This window comes from Mytilus edulis, chromosome 1 (genome assembly GCF_963676685.1).
Source record: "Mytilus edulis chromosome 1, xbMytEdul2.2, whole genome shotgun sequence".
NCBI lineage: Eukaryota > Metazoa > Mollusca > Bivalvia > Mytilida > Mytilidae > Mytilus > Mytilus edulis.
This window is the reverse complement of record NC_092344.1, coordinates 52,008,043-52,027,144: the sequence shown is the minus strand read 5'-3', so window position 1 is coordinate 52,027,144 and position 19,102 is coordinate 52,008,043. Positions and strand designations below refer to the sequence as shown.

Here is a 19,102-nt window from a genome sequence, read left to right as displayed (position 1 = left end):
AAAGTTTAATCTACACACAAAGGGGTGTGTATTGATGAGAGATGTTTTAGCTATGCTTAAAAGATTTTGTATCCTACCTTTAAAAAATCATTGATTGGACAAGAAATATTATAAGGACTAAATATGAAATTTGAATTGCCTGCTGACTGTATTGCATAGTATTCATTATTAGTAGCAGCTGGATTTGGATCAACCAACGGATGTGAAAAGAAAGTATTGATTTGGTTTATTATGGGATAATAATCTACAAATACATGTACGTAGTTTTGTAAACAGATATTACAAGTGTTTTGTATGTAGGGATTCTCGGTAACAAAGGATATTACTAAAATTCCATGTGCAAGCGTAAGTTACAAGAATTATAAACATTGTCTGAAAACATAGATTTTACATGATAAAAGTGAAATAAACTTAGTTGTGACGACCTTGCACTGTTGAACAATGAGTTATTCTGCAAGTGCTTATTCCCGTGTAGATAAAGCTTGGCCAAGCATGTCAGAAAGTACACAGACACGCATTCAGAGACTCCGAGAACTGGAGCAAAAAAGACTTGAAAAGCAGGCACGTATGTTGGAACAGCGCAATAGTGAACCCGTACCAATGCCAAAATTTGAAAGTGGTTTGAAGTCTTCTTTCCAGACAGTCACATACAGCAACCTGGATAATGTCCCGAAAACTGAAAATTCTGGAAATATAATTGATAATATTGAAAGGAATAAGAAAGAGTTCAGTGCAGAAAAAGTTGCACCTTCAGAATATCAGTCAGCTCATTCTGAAAGTGTTAAAGTAATTGATAGTCCAACACAAATAGATAGTATTCATGAACAGTCTGATGGTGCTAAAAATACAAAAGTTTTTGTTGAGCCTGTCAGAACATTATCTACATCCTATGTTAGTGGCCCATTGTCACCAACAAGTGCAGAGAAAACAAAAATTTCCGTTGTTAGAAAAATGAAACTTGATTCATTACCGACAGTCAAAACTACATCAAGTGAGCATGTTTTAGGATCAAAGATGTCAGAAACTGAATCGCCAGTAGCTTCAAAAGTTATTTCTCATACAATTTCTGAAAATACAGATGAAAAGAAAGATGACATTGTGCTTTCTAAGAAATCTGGTATGGATTTGTCAGTCTTGCCAGATGGTTTGGAAAAAGGTTATTCTTCGTTAAGTCGTGAGGACTCTGAGAGAAAGTCACAAACATGTAAACCAGGTGAAAACGTGTGTACAGAAAGATCTGCTAGTATTACAAGAGATATAAGTCCTGCAAATAAATCTGAAAATATATCTTCAATTGCAGAAGAGTTAGTTAGTACCTGTACAACACCAGTATCCAGTTCAAATTTATCATACATGACTTGTGAAACTAAAACAGTTAAAAGCCCTACCAAGCCTATGACATCTGATTCTGAAATAGCCTTAAGCTCAACAATTTCTGCAGAATCTGAGTCTGCAGCAGCATCAGGCACAAAGGTTACTAGGGAGAATGTGGAAAAAGGTCCTATTGACACTTCTAAACAATCAATTTGTGCCGAGGGAGAGAAAGTTAATGAAGCAGAAGGGTCTTCATTTCGTTTAGGTACACTTGCAATGAAACAAACCTTAGAAGTTTCTGCAAAAATAGAGGAAAAGTTTTCTTCTATTAAAGATGATGTCCATTCTCAAATGGCAAAATTAGAAGAGCTCCAACGACAAAGAGAGGAGAGAAAAAAATCACCACAAGAAGATGAGTTATCACATCTGTCAGTGAGAGAAAGATTTTTTCGAAATCAGTCTATTGGTCGAAACTCTCGTAATGCTAAACCACAGTCTATTCCAGAGCAAATCCGAGCATCAAGATTAAGTCGTAGAAATTCTGAAAATCTGATACCCCGTACTAATTCTCCAGGAAAAGCTGCTGAAGCAGAATCACCTCCTACGGCAAGAAGACGAAGTAGACTCCAACAAAGTTCAGTAGACAGATTACGTCGTAGAACAATAGACACGGTACCTGCTCTTTTTTCATCTACTAATGTTCATGATGTTCCAAAAGAAAGATCAAAACCAATGGCTGTTGTTGACATTGATTCATTGGACAAGGCATTTAGCAGACCAGATAAGGAGAGATTTAGCCGATTGGATGAATTAGATAGAATTCGTGTTCAAAATCGTGAAGCAGTGAAAAGGAGGGATTCTGCTCCTACATTAGTAGATGCAGAGGACACAGGGACCCTCCCTTCTAGAATAGACTTTCCATCTTCTTTGATAGTTAATAGAGGAAGCAGTGAAAACATTGCACAATATCCTATTCATGAACATTTAGAAACTAGTTTTCTTCCTTCACGTTTAATCACCTCAAGCACAGAAGATGTTGCAAGTAGAAGAAGGGAACTTCTTCGGTCTACCTCCTTTGATCGTCCATCTGTTACTTCTCACAGCAGATCAACTTTACGTCCATCATACAGTGAATCAAGATTATTTCCTCTGGATGGAGGTCGTCTGTCTCATTCTGGTATTCTATCAATGTCAACAGACACAGAACATTCACCACTTCAACAGAGTAATGTTCAACACTCTGTAGTAAATGAGGAAACAGATGAAACTCCAGTGTATAGGGAGGGATCTCCTCAAGGGACCCCTGTAATTGACCCTGAAGGTCGAACTCACTGGGTTGCTCCTGCTAGTTTAAGACTGAGTACCTATCTGAGTGTTATGGATCGTCTAGAGAATAGAAATCGTAGTGCTTCTTTTGACTTGGTGCCTTCCTATCATCACCAGCCAATTAATCTGTCAAATAATTTGTTGGATGAAATTAATCATGATCATTTTTTGGCAAATTGTTTTGATAAAAAATATACTCTGAAAGAACGCTGTGCTTTAATTCGTGAAAAGATATATGGAAAATCTACAAAAACTGAAAGAGGAAAACCTGATGGTGCTTCTCATGAAACTGATAATTCTAAAGACAAATCCGAAGCAACTTTAGCATGAGACTGTAGTTTTTGGATATTTTCAAAAACATTTACTTGATATCATTAGTGTTCATATATAATAACACATAAGTTGCTTGTGGCTTTTCATTCTGCATAACATAAAGAAAGTTATATTTAGCTGCATTTTTCTCAACAAATTAATATTTTTTTATAATTTTTTAAATAATTCTTTTTTTTTACTATGTGATGTTCACATATATATACATGAATTGAAAGCAACTTTTTATGTCATACTCATTTATATTAAATACTACTACTGTTTTTTATACCAACTGAAAAACTACATTCTAAAATTTGTTGCTATTTTTATTTTAAAAGAAGGGTTGAGATCTAAATTACCAGTTAAAACCCCTCCACTAATACATACATCAATGGTAGTCATTGGTTAATTGAATTTTGTCATATTTTTTTAAAGACTTTTCCGCAGTGTTGGTGGCTGATCTTTGATATTCTTTTTTTTGATAATTTCAAATTTAGCGCAATTATGAGCTTGACATGTTGTATTGTTTATATTTGAAGACCTTATGTTGATCTCAAGACGGTCTTTTTGGGTTGTTTGTATTGTTTGGTTGTTGATTTTTAAGTGCTTAAAAATGGCCATGGGGAGTATATTTCCTATTTTTTAGGTCAAAAGCTAAGGTGACAAGTTGATTTTTATTGTTTAAAAAAACAGACTTGTAAGCATGTAGATGTGACCATATGAGAACCGGGTTCAACCCTGGGTTTTATAAAGGTCATTGAAAAGAAGTGGGCACATTTTAGGGGTACAACATGCATCAGATCCTAACCAAACATGATACAATGGTTCCCAAATGTGGGATTATAAATCATTTTTAATGTCGCTGGTCAAAAGTTCAAGCTCATTTCATGTTGTTTTGATAAAAAAACTAATATACAATGCCCAGAAAATGTTGTTTTGCCAAGGAATGTTCATCAGCTAAGCAACATCCATGTTTAATGTAAAAACTAAATGTTATGTTTTTAATGTGTTGTCAGTTGACAATTGTTAAATGTCTCATTTATTTTTTTATTTATTTCTAAATTCTCAAGTTTTTGTAACTACATGTAATTGTCTTAATAATTTTAAATTGTGTGGACATTAAATTTACATGCTTGATCATAATAAAAACAGTTTAATAATGGTTAATAGCTCTAGATGACTTTTGGTTGCTCAATGAATTTATCCAAAATTTCCTTTTTTTTGTATCTTCAAAGCATCCGTTGGGTTAACTTACTAACTTACCCCATCATAGCATGTATTGGTTAAAGCAAGTATTGGTAGGAAGCATTCATTTATTGGACACCTGTTTAAAGGGTAGATTTCTTACTCTGCATTATAAATGCCTTTTTTAGTGAAAGGCAAAATAACTTGAATTTTTCAAAGTCAATTCACATTTGAGATCCATACATAATGCCATATTGTTGACATATTCTGCTGAAATGTTAGACACTTGATGTTTTAATCAGACATGCTAATGCCACACATATTCCATATAACTACTAAAACTTCTAAAACATCAATAATGCTGACCATAATTTTATGACATTTGCTAAACAATCACTTTAGGTCTAAGTTGTGTCAATTTTTTTCTGATGTTACTAAGGTCAAAACATTTCTAAATAACATATTTTCCATTAATGATGGACAAAATTGTAATTGTTGTATGTATTGATAGTAAAAAAAGTTACTGCTAGTTATTAGCTAGATACTTATTTAGTAAGCCATTCTTGTTGTTATCAAGTACTAAACATTAGGTGACTTATATTTCATGTAAATTTATTTTAAAAACAATATTTGTGTACACAACAAAAGCCATACTAAGCCTTAAAGTTATACTCTGCTACTTGTAATAAAATTATTAATTTGATTTTGATCTTATATTTCAAATATTAATTTATTTCTTGTCCAATCAGCAATCCTACTTAAGTGTTTAATCTTGTAATAAGTATTACAGAAAGTGCAGATAGAGTAAGGTCTTATCCTTTCATAGTCCTTGATATATCACCAAACTTTATATAAGTTGTCATTTTAGAAGTTCTTTGAAGAAGGAAATGTGTTGGTCATTACTTGAATACTTCATGGTTAATAGTATAGTAAAACAAAGGATATAGGGTATCCATCCATGATATAAAATCAGTAAATTGCAGAGCAAAAACACACAAAAATCAAAGTCACAGTGAGGCCTTCAACACGGAGCAAAAAAAATTAAACCTCACTGCAAGTTTGAAATGACTCCTAGCACAAGTTTGTCTTATTTTCTGTGGCTTGCTTATTTCATGTGGGTATTTACATAATCGATAAGCTAACCTAGCTAATGCTAATTTGCCATCACTTTGCATCCATCCTATGTTCAAATTTTCATGAACACAACTGAGAAAGAAGGAAACCAAACTTTGAATTGTTTTACATTGTCATTTAGGGGCCTTTTATAGCTGACTATGTGGTATGGGCTTTGCTCATTGTTGAAGGCGGTATGGTGACCTATAGTTGTTAATTTCTGTGTCATTTTGGTCTCTTGTGGAGAGTTGTCTCATTGGCAATGGTACCACATCTTCTTTTTTATAGGCATAGATTTTCCTCACATGCTAAAAGCTGTATACATCTAAGTTAGTGACATGGTTTATGTTTTGTAAGCGGTGCTGGTTACTATGACATACATGTCTCATGTTCTTATGGTCAGTTTCATGATTATTTCAATATCTTTGTGGCATGTGTTGAAATCAGGGAAGCAAAATTTGTGCATGTTAGTTCAGTGGCATCAACGATTCTAAAACTTTGTGATAAATATAAAATAAGGAGATGTGAAATGATTGACAATGAAACAACTATTCACCAGTCCTTATGACCTTGATTCAAACAGTTAAAGGTCACTGTATGGCCTTTAAAATTGTGCAGTAGATGAGCACATATGGTATAGTCAAGGAGGTTATACCTCCTTGGTATAGTCAACAATAAAAAAAACCCAACAAAATGAACAGGAATCAATGAAAAAACACACCAACAACAACTAATCAATTATAGGCTCCTGACATAGAACCATTAAAAGAAGGTGGTGTTATTTAAAGATAAAAGCACAGTACTTAACAGTTGCTGAAACTCAGAAAGTTTGTTTAAAGCTAATAAAAACTAATTGATAAATCAGGTTCTTCTAAACTAAGGTCATATGAAGAGGAACTACTAATATTAAGACAATTGCATTTGGTATACAGATGTATAAATACATGTACTAGCAAATCTCATTTCCATGGAGATTATAAACCGTTCCTCTCATTGTCCATGCCGCTTTCATACCAAACATCAGGTACTGTAAACATCTGTACATTAGCTTTAATTACTGGTACATGAGAATTGTTCACGCAATTTAAATAGATTGTGATGTTACACTATTGTTTCAACTAAGGGTGTAGGTTGGTACCTATTAAAACAGGTTTATAAGTGTTTCTTGTTTTTATATAGATTAGACCATTGGTTTTCCCATTTTAATGGTTTTACACTCATTTTTGGGGCCCTTTATAGCTTGCTGTTCGGTGTGAGCCACTGCTTCATATTGATTATCGTACTTTGACCCTTTAATGGTTTACTTTTACATATTGAGACTTGGATAGAGAGTTGTCTCATTGGCACTCATACCACATCTTCTTATATTTATATATAAGTAATTTAAATGTACATGTACAAAGAAAACTCAACAAGAAGATGTTTACCCACTTATCTCAAGGTTGAAATCCATATAAGGAAGTAGATTTTAACCACAAAAGACAAAAACAGCCAATGTTTTTAAGGTTTTTGATGTACAAAAGTTTGACAGAACATACAAGCTTTTTGAAAATATACAGTTTAACTGTTCACAAGTTGTACATTTAACAAGCTTAACTTAAACATTACATTATTCAACAGATGTTTCTTCTATAAATATTCATATAAATAACAATGTTTTGAATATCTAGTTAATGTGCACTAAACCCACGCAAGGCCTATTTTGACTGCATATGACGAAAAACAGGTTTAAACCACATGTAAACTTTTTTTATTCGTGGTATGATTGACAATGAGACAGAAAAGGATTGGATTTAAAGGGGCGGATTCAGCCATTTTGAAATGGGGGGAAAAGGGGGGGAGGGTTCCAACTATATGTCCCCATTCAAATGCATTGATTGCCAATCTGACAGGTGACACATAGCCTGGACCTAGTTTCCATTGTTAACTGAATCTTACTATCTATTTTAGAGTTTCTAAGATGTCATTAGTTTCTAAGCTATGGAAAGAAATACATGAGGGTCAAACATGTTTTGTTCAAAGATTTTTTAAAGGAAATATGTGCTTGACTTGCCTTTATCACAGACCTAGTCGATCCTATTTTATTTTTTGTCAGTGCATTCACGCTCTGAACAAGCATAAAATATTTGCCAATATTTAAATCAAAAGAATGCGAAAATCAGTTTTCTATTTAAATTTTTAGTTAATATTTTTGTTTATCAAGATATAAGTTAACTTTTTTTTTATTGAATTATTATTAAAAGTTTTATATAGTCTTGCATATACCTGTGATGTTCTTTCAGGTGTATCATAATCAGAAATACATATATGTTATATCAGGTGAAATTGGCCTACAGAAATATATGAAAATATTAACTTTTAAACAAGATCAAAAGTTTAGGTCAAGATCTAAAGCATTGTTTTTATTTTACATTAGGGATTGAAGTTATACCTAAGTACTTTTTCTCATTACTAAATAGTCATTTAATTTTTGAATGACATTATTCAGTGATATAGATATCTAACAATGGCAAGTCAGTGCAGTTCATCTTATGATGATGATTCTTGGGTAGGATACTGGGATGAAGGTCAGTCAAAAATAGAATCATAATACCTGTTACGGTAGTGTTTATATTTTATTTGGCAATTGAGAAACCAATGCACAAAAGTAGTCTTTATAAGTTAGTTGTCACTGTATAGTTAAATTTAAAACCAATTATAGTTTAGAGTCAACTATCAAACCTGCACTATTAAATGCCTTGTAAGAATATCATATTATCTTGTAAGGTTAAACCCTCATTAAAAAGTCAATAAATGTTTTGTATAATTCTGTTCAAACAGAAATAAAAACTTAATAGGTTTATTATTTGATCATGGACAAAATACCTATAGAGTAAACTATCAAAGAAAATAATAGATCCATGAAATTCAACTTGTTTTGAATACTACATGTAGAACTATGACTAAAGGGCCAATTGACATTTATGCCGAAAAACAAACGAATATTTGGACATTTTGTTTTGAAAACCAATGAACTGTTAAGTTTGATATATAAAATTTGTACATCAAACGTAACCCCCTTTCAGTAAACACCAATACAATGTACTAATTTGAAATGATGAACATGAATTCTACCTTCTAAGTTGAATACAATGAATTAGGCACATTGTCTATAGATCTTGTTGATAATAGCTGTTTCATATTATTTAACAGTAATGATGAAAAGCCTTTCTTTTCATTTTTGTTTTTTGATTGGGCAAAACTTATTGTGGGAATGTAAGTAACCATGTCTGAATATGAGCTTCTATCAATTGGTTATCAATCATGGGATTAAGCTCATGGATTCATTTTTACCTCAAAATTACAATACGTGGGAGATAAAAAATGCCAAGATATTAAAGTTATTTGAAGAGTTTAAAAATTTAAATGCATAATAAATAAAAATTCGGTTTTAAACTAAGTCAGTTCTTTTATACCTATCCCTTACTTCCTACACATATATACTATGTTAGATAAAAACCAAACTTGTTTGTCACATGTAATACATCAAGTGTAAAATAATAATTATTTTACACATTAAATGCTACATATATAAACATATGTATGATACATGCAAATGCTAAAGGCTAGATTGGGTCAGACAGTAATGTATGTGTGATTATAGAATATTTTGAATTTAAATAATTGTAGTCAGCTATCTATTCTCTTTGAAAAAAAAAGGGGGGGGGGAAACTCTTTGAAAGTATTTGTTTGAATTCAAGGACTTAATTTGGCTTAATTTTCAAGGAAGAATTGAATTAAAAACAAAACCTGTCAAAGTATGGTGTTTAGTTATAGGCTTATTATGGTCTGCATCAAATCTCATGTCAAGCCATAAGTCAATCTAAGTCTCAACACATTTTTTGAAAAAACTCAGCATGGACTACTAAGGATCTGACATGAAAAAAACACCAATTCTAGTAATTCAAAGTACAGAAACATGAGGATATATACAAAGACAGCCACAGTAGGTACCAGATTTGAGACAGGCTCTTGGACATATGGCTGGATTAAACTGTTTTTTTTTTAATACAGAACCTTCCCCATATCTCTCTTAGAAGGTGCATTCAAAAAGAAAAGCAAAAATATATATGTTTTATGATCCGATTGTGAAGTAGTTGCACTTGATTACTTAATATCATGAATATGTCTGGAACTTGGAATGATTATAAGTCTAATGGTTTGCTACTGACCCCCTAGGGATCCATAGAGAGTTAATAAAATCCATAGGGGATGAGGCTGAAAGGTGATTATTCAAAGATCTTATCCCACCCACCAAAATATCTGAAATTCACAAAAATTGCAATGCAATGTGAAACTATTAAACTTTCAACTAAAGTAATCATTGATATGAAAAATGAATAATACTATTGACATGTTTATCATGTTGCTCTATCTTTGGGGTACAGTAGGGTAGGCTTTCAGATAGCAGCCATTTGCAATAATGACAAGGTGCATTCAATCTACTGATCTATTATCATTGTCAGCTGAAAATATGATTGCATTCTGGGTTGAGAACAATTTTATGGCAAATGACATGTTTTAAGCAGCCCAATTGTGAACTTTCCATTTCTATTACAAACGAAAGTGAACCAACACCTGGTGAGTCTGTAGTACGGTAGAGTCCATAAAGTGGATACCCGAGGGTATGCAGGGTCGTTATGATAAAAAACATAAAATGTAGAGAGTCTTATAACAACAACACTTTAGGGACTGCTGCAGAAATTTATTGATCGACATTCCATTTCTATGTAGCAACATTCCAGGATCGCCTGTATATGGAATATATATCTCCAAATTGATACACTATTCAAGTGATGACATTTCCTATCTTGATTTCCTTGATAGAGGGTTGCTGCTTTACGGATGCTTTTAAGCCAGGGAGTTCCAAGTGGTGAAGTTTAAATCATCCCTTTGGAAATTTTCTAGACAGCATCACAGTTGGTTGATCGTTATGAATATCTCTTTCACAGATGACGACAGATATATTCTTATTGTCATTTTCAACACTGCCTTCCTCTATCATAGAATGTGACCTACAACATGTAACTTAGACATATCATTGGGTTGTACGCAAATGAGAAATACAAAAGGGTGCCACATGTGTAGCAGGATTAACCCAGGTTGTTTTGCTCAGTCTTTTCTATGTTGGGTTTTGTATATTGTGGGCCTCTTTTTGTTTTTTGCAAAAGTCGTTTTCCACTTAAGAGTTTTATTCCTTTGGGATCTTTTGCCTCTTTTATAATGATAGACAAGGGATAGACTCATGTGAGATTTCAGATGTGAAATTCTGCTGATGTGGTAACAATAAAGTTGGAAACACATTGCAATTCAAAAGAATAATTATATACAAAACAAGGATAAAACATTATTGGAAAAAGATAGATTTTATAAAATGCATTGCCATGGAAGATTTTGATATAAAAATTGATTAAAAATAGTTAATGAAATGCTGCTACTAGCAACACCTTGTATGATACATTTTATCAATAATTGTGCGCTGGATTGTGAAGCCTTTCTTTTCGAATATCATGTACTGTTTTTTTTTAAATTCATTAAGTAGTAAAATTTTACTCATGAATAAGCTTAAATGCCTTAAAGGTGAAACGCTTGGTTGAAGGTTTAAAATCTTTGGACATTATGTAAGCACTTAGGTAGTGATCATGTTTTTGAAACCTATATTTTATTGTGTCAGTAAACAATTTATAGGATTGTCATAAGGTAAAAGGTTATACTACTGACAGCTCGGTAAAATTATTCGTAATATTGAGATTGAAAATACCTGTGTAGTACATTTTATAAGGAACAGTATTGATTATAAACTGAAGACATTTATTATACATGCGGTGTTTTAATCAAAATATGCATCAGTGTGCAAAAGATAATACATTCATAAAAGTCAATATTATATCGCAATGGATGAGATATTTTCTATAGAACCATATTTAGTTTGTCTGTGATGATATGGAAATTACTCGATGTTAAAAGTGAATGGCTAATCATTCATCTGTGGAGAATTTTTCAAGGTAAATGACTACCGACATTTATTTATTTAAGTTGAAACCGTCTACAGCATGTGCTTGTGTAAAGTACAGGTATTTAAAGTGAAATGTGGGAATAATTTTGGTGTTCATTGACAAGATTAAAGATTGTGAACTCAAACACTTTTAGATAGGAAATAACTACAATGGCAAGTACATATTCTTCAATTGCTACTCATATGTGGCCTCCTCCTTCCTCAGAAACTGCAACTAGACTTCAGAGGCTTCAGGAGTTAGAACAAATGAGAAAAGAGAGACAGTTAGCTTCAGGTTTAATAAGTAATGAACCTACTGATGCAGGGACTAGATTAAGTCGTAGACAACAAATTAGTGGCTCTATAGGAATACGTAATAAACTCATTGATAATCATGAAGAAAGGCGAAAGTCTTTTCAAGGAAGACGAACATTAGCAGAAAGTAGAGGATCTAACTCATTGAGTACGTCGCAAGGAAGTTTATCCAGTCGTTATGGAGGCGCAAGACCTAAGAATTTGGACTTAAGTTCTTCATCAATTAAAACCGTTTCATCTCAACAATTAGAGGATTATGGTGGAAGAGAAAGGTCATCATCATTAACAAACACAGATGAAACTCTTACATCTCCATTGTTAAGATCTCAGAGTGAGACTGAAATCCTATCACCTCAGTCTGCTTCATTTAACAATGCAACAGAGGGTTATGGTAATAACACTGATTTTAATACACATTTCTCAGAATCAGCAGCAAATACATCAGTTTCAGAAGACGAGGATGACATTGAGAATTTTAAACGCTCTTTATTAGGTATCCAAAGCTTGGCAAATGTCCAAGAAAAAGATGAACCGGTTTTACATAGAAGTTTACCAATGTATACTAGTACTAGAAAATCTGGCAATATAGATTCATCAAAATTATTAATTCAACGATCGGAACGTCACGGTGAAAATTTCTCTGTAAGAAAACCTACTCCTGTATCAAATACAACAAGTCATCAAAGGGTTCAAAACATGGTCAGTGAAAGTATGAAGAGATTGGACAGTTTGTTCGATACAACACCCTCGTCAGAGTATAAGAGCAACACAATTCCAAGAAGTGGAATTAATCGATCAAGTAACCGATCAAGATTAGGGTCTAAAGGAATTGAAATTAAGTCTTCACGAGGTATAGATAAAGATGTGGTATTGCCTGACCAACGTAATCATTTGGAAGAAATTGTTCATCACAATTCACTGGAAAAGTTTGTTGAGGATGATCGCCCCAGTGAAGCTCCTTTTGTTAAACATAATGCATGTGAATCTGAACAGAGTAATGTAGATATAGGTACTGAACATGAAATTAAACTAAAGGAAAATGGCGAGATTAAACATTTCAATACTGATGAAATAAATGATATAGTATCAAAAACACTGGAAAGTAATGAAGTGGGTTACTCCGAAGATGTTGAAAGTAAAATGAATCTGTCTGAATCAAGTAATATAGAATCATCTGTATCATCGTCAGAAATTATGTCTTCTGTAGAGAATTATAGTTATCATGATCATAGTGAAAGAAAGTTGGAAACCCCTCCAGGAATTACTATTGATGAAGAAATTTCCCCAAATCACATAACAACTGACACTGATAGGCTGAATATGCTAACAGATACTCATGTTAGTGCAAAAATAAGTGGCAGTTTTTCAACAAATAACCAGTCTGAAAATACTGAATCATTACATAATTTTGAACATGAATGTGACACTAACAGTATTGATCATACACATTCATCTTACTCTATGCAAAAAGAAGAAGAGGATGATTTATTAGATGCTAGCAATGTTGGGTATTTTGAAATGGATACTGTACAAAACAATGAAAGTGAAAATTCATTCAATTATCAAACTGACATATCATCAGACTTTCCTCAATTTTCAAATTCAGATGATTTTCTTAATTATGATAATGATGTGAGACATACATCTGAACCTGAAAGAAGTTCAAGTTATGATAGAATTCAGGCTATGGACAAAATCTTATCAAGAACCTATGGGAATTCTGATGAAAGTTATCATTCTCGCTATAGAACACTACCGTACTCGAGAAAAGAACAATCTGTACCCCAATATAACAAATATGATAGTGAAAATCCAAATGTAAGAAAAGCATCATTAGGACCTACTGGAATATCACAAGATGCATTAAGCAGAATAAATGATTTGTTTGGGAAAAAGACTGAAACTACAATGTTTAGCAATAGTAATCCAACTGCTCCACGAAGAAGAGCTAGAGATACTTTAATAGGTTCAAGGTCAAGTATTTCTCGTTCTCGATCAGATGCTGGAGAAAGTGGCTATGAGGGTAGGCGAGCTACCTTGCTAAGCAGAAATTCAGATGGAAAAAAAGTTTATGTCTCAGGAAGCAGTTATTCCTCTGTCAATGCAGAAGAAAGACAACAGCCTAAAAGACAATCCGTTCTCTCCAAATACAGCAGAACACAAGAAGAAAATGAAAGTAAAATTGAAGGCATTCAAAGTCGATCTAGGAATTATTCAAGCAGTGGTAATCACTCCTCTTTAGGTGATACTACATATCAATATACTAGAAGCAGATCGGTTGACTTAGATAATGTGAAAAGTAATAGTGAATATTTGAACACAGACACTCAATACACAAAAGACATCATGAAGGAATCGGACGACAGTGGAGTGTCATTTGAAATATCAAAAATTATGGGTGAAATTTCATCAGAATTCCTTACAACTGATGAGAATGACATACAATATTCAAATGAAACATTAACTCCAGACACCATTATTGATGGAGATTTACCAAATGTTCAAAGTGAAGTAGACAATTCTAATAATGTAGAGGAAGAGGTGACATTTAGTAGTTCATGTCAGGTGGAAATTGGTCAAGTCTTGGTGTGTGGCAATAATCTAGAAAAGGAACACACTAATAACAGTGTTATGGATGAAACGATTAAAAATGAAAATGTGGTTTTATCTGGAGAACAGGAAAACCATACTGATGCAGATCTTAATAGCAAGTCGCCAAATGAAAACCTAAAAGGAGATGAAGAGACGATTGAAGACAACATCTGTAAAGATACAGAGAAAATGTCATCTGATGAAACAGATAATAAATCTATGACAAATAACACTCCATTAACCCCTTCAAAGAAGAAGAAAAATAAGAAGAAAGGGAAAAAGGGAAATAATTCAGATTCTTCAAAACTTATTGTTTCACATCCAAGTGAACTATTAAAAAAGAATAAAAAGGATTTAAAGACAAATCAAGGAAAAGTTGAAATTAAAAGCAAAGAAAAAACTGACAATAAAGACAAAAAACAAGTCACAAGCAATAGCAAAGAAAACAAAACAAATTTGAGCAAGTCAAGTGAAAAACTTACAAAGGCCAGTGTTAAAGATGGTGGCAATAAAGACAAAAAGAAAGAAGGAAAAATACAAAGTGATAATATTGAAAAATCAGACTCAGTTGATGAAAGTCCCAAAAGTCGATCAAAATTGAAAAATTTATTTGACACCATTTTTCACCCGTTTGATCACAAAAGCGAAACATCTTCAGTCAGCAGTGTAATAACTGATGATAATAAATCTCAAAGCTCAGGGGAGAAAACTCCAGTAGCTGAAGATTGGGAAATAATTTCTGACCCACTCTCAAATCTGAATGTTGTACATGAAGACAACTATGCTTCTTTTGAAAATGAGGACATAACAACAGAAACTGGTTCTAAACAAAGGAAAACATCTGATGAATTAAGTGGTATGAGTACAGACAATTATGAAACTGCTTCAGATAATACAATTAGTGGAGGCTCAGAATATGAAGAATTCTATGAAGCTTTACCAACAGAACTATTTGGGCAGTCTTGGAATGAAAATGAAATCCAAAATGAAACTGAAAGAAAAGAACAATTTGTTTATGTTTGTGCAGCCTCTAAAGTTAGAATGAAGAGGAAGAAAGCTCCTCCAGTTGATAAACAAAAGGTGGAGAATGTGAATCAGTGGATAGAAAACAATTTGTATCCTAGTGAAAAGTTTCCACAACAAGGAGAAAAAGTGGCCAACAAGAAGTTTGTGGATACCAATCAATTTGGTCAATATGATGAAATAATTAACACAAGAGAAAATCTAGAATCAATTAATGAAAGAACAAATTTAGAATCAATGGATGAAAGAGAAAATTTATCAAAGGACATGCCAAATTTTAGTGTTGATATTCCTAATCAATATGATATGAAAACTCAGTCGAAAGACATAGCATTTGAAACGAATGAAGAAAAGCAACTTTATGACCCAAAAACCATTGAAAAAACTGATAACCTAGAAGAAAAAACTGAACTTTTCAAGTCTGAGATATTTTGTGAAAATAATGTAAGAAGTTTTGAAGATGATCCAAAATTATTAGAAAGTGTTCCACTTGACCTTAAAGCTTCTGATAGTGGTTTTACAGATACTCTTGTTAATGCTCTCAGAGAAAAACTTTGTCAATCTTGTCAAGGAGTATTAATTGATGTTTTAAAACAAACATACTTTACCAGATACGAACAGATTTCTCAAAAACCTTTACAATCTTCTTTAACACCATCATCAAATGCAAATACAAGATCAATAGATGAAAAAGATCATACAAAAATAATTAAAACAACTTCAATAGTTGGAAATGGTCATTCAAAAATGTGCACGACAAGCGCAATTGATGGAGATAAATATTCAGAAATGAGCAAAACAAGTTCAGTAGATGGGAAAGATCATTCCAAAATGATTATGAAAGAAACAACCAGTTCAAAGAAAATACAGAAACCTAAAAAACTAGAAGTCAATGATTTACTCTATGGAAAAACAAACAAGGACAATTCATGTTCTTCAGACAATACAGTAAATGATAACCCTGAAGGAAATGGAAGTAATGGAATGCAAAAGTTAAATCGATTATCATCGCCCAAAAAATCGCCGCCTTCAGAAAAGTCCATTATTGTAGCTAAAAATGACAATTTCAAAAGTACTCCTAGCAAGGTGAGTCCTAATAACCATACTGCTGAAATAAAAACCAAGGCAAAAATGGTCAGTTTGGATAAAAGTAAAATAAATGGCAAAGTGATGCCAAAGTCTGAACCAAGGCTATGTCAACAGAGTCCTAAACATGTAAAAACGAAACAAGGAGTTTCTAAAGTTGACGAAGAAGGAAAAGATTCAACAAATGGAGAGGACGGGGAGTACAAATTACCTCATTTAAAAGATAATCCTTTTATCAGAAAGGACAAAATAGGGAAAAACAATAGTGAACATAACCAGAAACCTGAAAATTCGACAAAAAAGTTTATGGTCAAACGAAGTATGAGTTTAAATATTGATTCATCCAAAGGAGATTTTCAGTCTAGTTCAAAAAGTTTATCACCTATCAAAAAACAAAGTGAATTAGCAGGTGCATCTGATATTACTGAAACTATCATTAATGGAAAGGAAAACAATGAGATTGAAACTTTAGTGAATGAGACATATAAGAAAAAAACTGAAACTGAACCTGGAAAGGAAGAAACTGGAAAGGAAACTGAAAGTAAAATTAATGACATTCCAATTAGAAAAGCTAGTTTTAGCAAAAAACAATCGCCGAAATCTCCGAAATCTCCTAAAAAACCTACCATGTTCGATCATTTAAATTTTGCAAAAGAGGTTTGTGGGAATATGGGAGAACCAGATAATATAGACAAAAAACTATCAGATACTGAAAACTCATTGAAAACACAAAAACCTCCTGACCTTAACAAGATACCACTTAGGTCTAAAACTCCTCCAAGGAAGAAGAAATTTTCACCTTTTGGAGGTAAAAAGAAAAAATAATTCTTTTGCTGTGCTTTACATGGAACTTTAATCATACTGCAGCAAAACATATATGGAACTTTTTCTTGCCAAATTAATTGTTGTGCCTATGACTTTGAATAGCATGCGTTTTGCTTATGTTCAGAACATTCTTGCCTTTAATATAATTTTGCTTAGTTACAATCTGTAGGTTTTGCAAATTAGGAAACTGTATTGTATATTTATATCCCACACTTCTTTGAGATTTAAGGCAATTTTTAAGTGGTTGGTTCACTAATGGTTATTAAACAAAAATGAAATTATTATTGTGATAATTTTTTGTGTACTTTGAAGAGAGAAACATTTCTCATTGATGTTCTAGGCCAATATATTTGGAAATCAAAAACAAACAAAAAAACATTGAAGATTCAAAAGAGAATGGAAAAGACCTAAAGAAGTGCCTATCCTAACAATGGGTAAAAATAAAATTCCTTAAACTCTTTTTATTATTTGTAGCTTACCAATCTCAATGGATCATATTGCTGTCATCTTTTGTCATTCGTTTGTTCTTGTAAATGTTACCAAATTTGGCTGTAATGACCTGTGGAAGCTCTTCTTTGGTTTCGATTGAATGAAAAAACAATGGGACAAATATAGAAATTTAAAATTTTGAAGTGAAGATGAAATGGCTGTCTTTAGCTGTTCTATTTTACACCCTGTAGGATAAAGCTAAAAATTTCCATATAATTGAAAATAACATCTAGAAAAAATGTGTTTCCTCATTATAGTTCTCAATCCAAACATTTGTTTTACGTTGAATATATAACTTATCATGGAATCAACAGTTGACATTTTGTAACCAAGGAGCAATTTTTTTTTTCTGGATAAAACTTATTATATATACCTTTGAAAACCAGATTAGTATTTTTTTTTCATTGGGATCTAAAGGAACCCTGAATAAAAGAAGTTAAATTTGATGAGGTTTCATTTTTTTTTACCGACCGTGCGAGGGCTGTATAGCCAGTCAAGGTCGTTAAACACCACCATATATATAGGTTTCATTTATATTATTGTTATCCCATTGTTAATTGAAGAGTTTTTAATGCAATCACATGGTATATGTAAACTCTTCTTGTTCTAATTCTCTATTGGAAAAGAAGGGAAATGGGTTGGATTTACATGCATACACAAGAATAACATAAATACTATAAATAAAAAAAAAGAATTCTAGAATAACTTTAGTTAAAAGAACTGCAATGCTCATATCTTTAAACAAATTCAAAACAGTCACTTAAACTGACCTGCTTATACCCCATCACTTGATAGTGTTTTCAGTGGCTATCATACTACATCTACTTATTTTTATGCAAAGAATGTTGAGCAAAGGCTGTTGAAATTCAAATTTTTCATGAATGAGGTCTTTTTCATAGATAGTGTATTTATTGATCATCAAAATGTATTAAAGTAAAAAGATAGGTGTGTGTTATCATGTTTGACTATTTTGTGTTTAAATATTATATTATATTTTTTGGGGAATCATTCAATGTACAAGATATCACTATATTTTTCATATTAAGTGCATTTGAATAGATAAAGGATAAAGTTAATGGGAAAAAGTGATAAGAAATAACAAAAATTACATCATATATGGCTATAAAAGTGTATTTGAGATTATTTTTTTCCCAAAATATACTGATATCTAGGAGTTGTTGAGTTAAATTTTTATATAGCTTAGTAAAAATTTGGTGGTTACAAAATAATAGGGAAAAGGAGGATATAAAGCAAAAAAAATAATAAACAGCACTATTTTTTTATATTGAAGATGCAAATGTGGGAATTATGAATAAATAATACAGAACAATTGCTTTCTGCATGTAGTGTCTTTAGAATGTTATGTTTACATGTACTGTGAAATTTTCAGTTTAAAATATCATTCAAAGTGTGCAATTGGCCAACTGAAAATTTTAGAGTTAATTGTGTGTGATTGCTTTTAAAGTATTTGAAGGGCTATTTTTTAAA

The 19,102-nt window shown here is 32.3% G+C and overlaps 2 protein-coding genes across 5 annotated transcripts in view; both read left to right on the top strand.

The window, feature by feature from the left end:
- The first annotated feature begins 441 nt into the window (after positions 1-441).
- On the top strand, positions 442-2,970 carry LOC139521701 (uncharacterized). Its single transcript, XM_071315281.1, has one exon. The coding sequence runs from the start codon at positions 442-444 to the stop codon at positions 2,968-2,970; it is 2,529 nt and encodes an 842-aa protein (XP_071171382.1).
- A 7,891-nt stretch (positions 2,971-10,861) lies between these two features.
- The window catches only part of LOC139513737 (uncharacterized), a 45,110-nt gene continuing 36,869 nt past the window's right edge, over positions 10,862-19,102 (top strand). For 3 of the 4 annotated variants that reach the window (XM_071302519.1, XM_071302511.1, XM_071302501.1), the window contains exon 1: positions 10,862-17,108. In XM_071302519.1, the coding sequence (XP_071158620.1) occupies positions 11,456-17,108 (5,653 nt within the window). In that variant the 5' untranslated portion in view covers positions 10,862-11,455. The remainder of the gene's footprint in view (positions 17,109-19,102) is intronic. The other variant, XM_071302529.1, reaches the window with a different exon arrangement.